We start from the raw sequence: 4,287 nt of genomic DNA, 5'->3' as shown, positions 1-4,287 counted from the left end.
AGAGACAGACAGAAGAACAGACAGACAGACAGACAGACAGACAGACAGACAGAAATAAATAAATTGTGCTCCTCATTGATTCAAATGGCAAATACATGGGATGAACTTTTCCCAAACACAAAGTGGCTAAGCTCAGGTGCCCAAACACTAGACTTGCCCTGGAGCTGTTGTCAGAGGACAGACTAGGGTCCCCAGCCCAACTCCCACTAAAAACACCCGCTACACCGCTGAGATAATACAGTATGAGTAGCATGCTATGTGCTCAGTGATTCACCTCTCCTCTACAGTAGACAGTACAGCTCTCTACCATGGAGTCTGACAGGTCTAACTGGCTGATCAGGGATCAGTTGGTGAGATAATACAGCAGGAGTAGCATGCTATGTGCTCAGTGATTCACCTCTCCCTACAGTAGACAGTACAGCTCTCTACCATGGAGTCTGACAGGTCTAACTGGCTGATCAGGGATCAGTTGGTGAGATAATACAGCAGGAGTAGCATGCTATGTGCTCAGTGATTCACCTCTCCCCTACAGTAGACAGTACAGCTCTCTACCATGGAGTCTGACAGGTCTAACTGGCTGATCAGGGATCAGTTGGTGAGAAAATACAGCAGGAGTAGCATGCTATGTGCTCAGTGATTCAGTGAGTCAGCACTAACCAGCCAACCAGGGTAGAGTAAGTCAGCACTAACCTGCCAACCAGAGTAGAGTACGTCAGCACTAACCACCCAACCAGGGTAGTTTAAGTTAGCACTAACCAGCCTACCAGGGTACAGTAAGTCAGCACTAACCAGCCAACCAGAGTAGAGTACGTCAGCACTAACCAGCCAACCAGGGTACAGTAAGTCAGCACTTAACCTGCCAACCAGAGTAGAGTACGTCAGCACTAACCAGCCAACCAGGGTAGATTAAGTTAGCACTAACCAGCCAACCAGGGTAGAGTAAGTCAGCACTAACCAGCCAACCAGGGTACAGTAAGTCAGCACTAACCAGCCAACCAACATTGGGATGTTTTTAGTTTCAGTCTATTTACTGAGTGTGTAATTCCATAGTTAAGAGCCTCTCTCTCTCGCTCCTTCCGTCCCCTTTTTCTCCTTCCTCCCCCCCTCCATCCCTGCAGAGCCCCAGGAGACTTTGGTCCACTTTGCAGCACGGCGGGGTCTTAAGAGGGTAGCTGTGTGGCTCCTACTGCAACCAGGGGCCCCTGAAGCCCTCAGACTGACCAACAGACAGGGGGCCACACCTGCAAGCATCGCTCAGCAGCGGAGCCACCGAGACCTGCACCAGCTCCTCACGAAGTAAGGACAGACCATGTTTTTGTTTCTCCTAGCTGGATGTTGTGGTGATGTCTGACAATTGGGAACTCAGAAAGAAACAAACTCAGATTGGTAAAAATCGTCTCATCCGTGATCTTCAGGTTGGAGAATTCCGTTATCTTGAACCTACTGAAGTCGGAGGTCAAAGATTTTCCTAGTTCCGGAAGTTTTCTTGAACGCACCATCAATGTGAGTTGGATTTAGACTGGTGCAGGAATCATGGTGGAAGGAAACTAACAAGCTGTTCAACTCTCATGTCCATGTTAACACCAAGCTGTTCAACTCTCATGTCCATGTTAACACCAAGCTGTTCAACTCTCATGCCCATGTTAACACCAAGCTGTTCAGCTCTCATGCCCATGTTAACACCAAGCTGTTCAACTCTCATGTCCATGTTAACACCAAGCTGTTCAACTCTCATGCCCATGTTAACACCAAGCTGTTTCAGCTCTCATGTCCATGTTAACATCAAGCTGTTCAACTCTCATGCCCATGTTAACACCAAGCTGTTTCAGGTCTCATGCCCATGTTAACACCAAGCTGTTCAACTCTCATGCCCATGTTAACACCAAGCTGTTCAACTCTCATGTCCATGTTAACATCAAGCTGTTCAACTCTCATGTCCATGTTAACACCAAGCTGTTCAACTCTCATGTCCATGTTAACACCGAGCTGTTCAACTCTCATGTCCATGTTAACACCAAGCTGTTTCAGCTCTCATGCCCATGTTAATAACCTTTTGTGACTAGGGGGCAGTGTTTTCATTAACGGGATAGTAAACGGGATATTTTGTCAGGACAAGATGCTAGAATATGCATATAATTGACAGCTTAGGATAGAAACACTCTCAAGTTTCCAAAACTGTAAAAATATTGTCTGTGAGTATAACAGAACTGATATTGCAGGCGGAAGCCTGAGAAAAAATCCAATCCGGAAGTGCCTCTTTTGAAAGCGCTGTGTTCCAATGCGTCCCTATTGAGCAGTGAATGGGCTATCAACCAGATTACTTTTTCTCCGTATTCCCCAAGGTGTCTACAGCATTGTGACGTAGTTTCACGCCTTTATGTTGAAGAATACCCGTAAGCGGCTACATTGCGCAACTGGTCACCTGATGCTCTCAGAGTGATTCTTGCGTAAAATAAAGAGGTAGCCATTATTCCAATCAGTCCTACTGAAAAACCAACTGTCCCGGTGGATATATGCTCCGAATAGATATTTGAAAAACACCTTGAGTTTTGATTATAAACAATGTTTGCCATGTTTCTGTCGATATTATGGAGCTAATTTGGAATATTTTGGGGGTTTTCGTGACTGCAATTTCCGGTGGATTTCTCAGCCAAACGTGAAGAACAAACAGAGCTATTTTGCCTAAATAATATTTTTGGAAAAAAGGAACATTGGCTATCTAACTGGGAGTCTCGTGAGTGAAAACATCCGTAGCTCATCAAAGGTAAACGATTTCATTTGATTGCTTTTCTGATTTCCGTGACCAAGTTACCTGCTGCTAGCTGCACAAAATGCAATGCTAGGCTATCGATAAACATACACAAATGCTTGTCTAGCTTTGGCTGTAAAGCATATTTTGAAAATCTGAGATGACATGGTGGTTATTAACTACCTGCAAGAATCCCAGAGAATCCCAATGTGACTAATGGACAGAATCCCAGAGAATCCCAATCTGACTACCTGAGAGAATACTAGTAAAACCAGACAATGAATAACACTACCTGTTGGCTGCTGAGCCCCGCTGTGTTGGAAAATCACATGACCTCCCACTATGTGTTGGCCAATCACATGATCCAGAGTCTTCAGGTAGTTTATTTTTGGTCCACACAGAGCGGAGACAAAGACTTACAGAGGACGGTCCATCCATCCTCTACCGGCTCCACGGTGGTGTGTAACCTTCCCAGGCTGAACACCCACACCCTGACAGTGGGCACAGCACCGGGCACAGCCCCCCTACCCTTCAGAGACTGGTGGAGGAGCTGAGACCCCTGGTCAGGGTGAGCTGTGAACCCCTGCGACCACCCTAACACTACTCTACCCCTGGTACCTTAACACCCTAACACTACTCTACCTCTACCTCTGGTAACTTACCACCCTAACACTACTCTACCTCTACCCCTGGTACCTTACCACCCTAACACTACTCTACCTCTACCCCTGGTACCTCACCACCCTAACACTACTCTACCCCTGGTACCTCACCACCCTAACACTACTCTACCCCTGGTACCTCACCACCCTAACAGTACTCTACCCCTGGTACCTTACCACCCTAAATCTACTCTACCCCTGGTACCTCACCACCCTAACACTACTCTACCCCTGGTACCTCACCACCCTAACACTACTCTACCCCCTGGTACCTCACCACCCTAACACTACTCTACCTCTACCTCTGGTACCTCACCACCCTAACACTACTCTACCTCTGGTACCTCACCACCCTAACACTACTCTACCTCTGGTACCTTACCACCCTAACACTACTCAACCTCTACCTCTGGTACCTCACCACCCTAACACTACTCTACCTCTACCTCTGGTACCTTACCACCCTAACACTACTCTACCTCTACCTCTGGTACCTCACCACCCTAACACTACTCTACCTCTACCTCTGGTACCTCACCACCCTAACACTACTCTACCCCTGGTACCTCACCACCCTAACACTACTCTACCCCTGGTACCTTACCACCTTAACACTACTCTACCCCTGGTACCTTACCACAATAACACTACTCCTAACCGCCTACCCCTGGTACCTTACCACCCTAACACTACTCTACCTCTACCCCCTGGTACCTTACCACCCTAACACTACTCTACCTCTGGTACCTTACCACCCTAACACTACACTACCTCTACCCCTGGTACCTCACCACCCTAACACTACTCTACCTCTACCTCTGGTACCTCACCACCCTAACACTACCCTACCCCTGGTACCTTACCACCCTAACACTA

General features: G+C 47.4%; 1 protein-coding gene across 1 annotated transcript in view; it reads left to right on the top strand.

The window, feature by feature from the left end:
• LOC135552066 (A-kinase anchor protein 13-like) overlaps positions 1–3,347 on the top strand; it is a 45,863-nt gene extending 42,516 nt beyond the window's left edge. Inside the window, exons 9-13 of the mRNA XM_064983447.1 lie at positions 1,121–1,296; positions 1,416–1,503; positions 1,589–1,741; positions 1,855–2,001; positions 3,225–3,347. Coding sequence (XP_064839519.1) covers positions 1,121–1,296; positions 1,416–1,503; positions 1,589–1,741; positions 1,855–2,001; positions 3,225–3,347 — 687 coding nt within the window. The remainder of the gene's footprint in view (positions 1–1,120; positions 1,297–1,415; positions 1,504–1,588; positions 1,742–1,854; positions 2,002–3,224) is intronic.
• The last annotated feature ends 940 nt before the right edge of the window (positions 3,348–4,287 follow it).

The sequence above is a fragment of the Oncorhynchus masou genome, chromosome 2 (assembly GCF_036934945.1).
Source record: "Oncorhynchus masou masou isolate Uvic2021 chromosome 2, UVic_Omas_1.1, whole genome shotgun sequence".
In the NCBI taxonomy this organism is placed as follows: Eukaryota; Metazoa; Chordata; class Actinopteri; order Salmoniformes; family Salmonidae; genus Oncorhynchus; species Oncorhynchus masou.
Note: the sequence above shows the minus strand (reverse complement) of the source record. Positions and strands in the feature narration are given on the sequence as shown.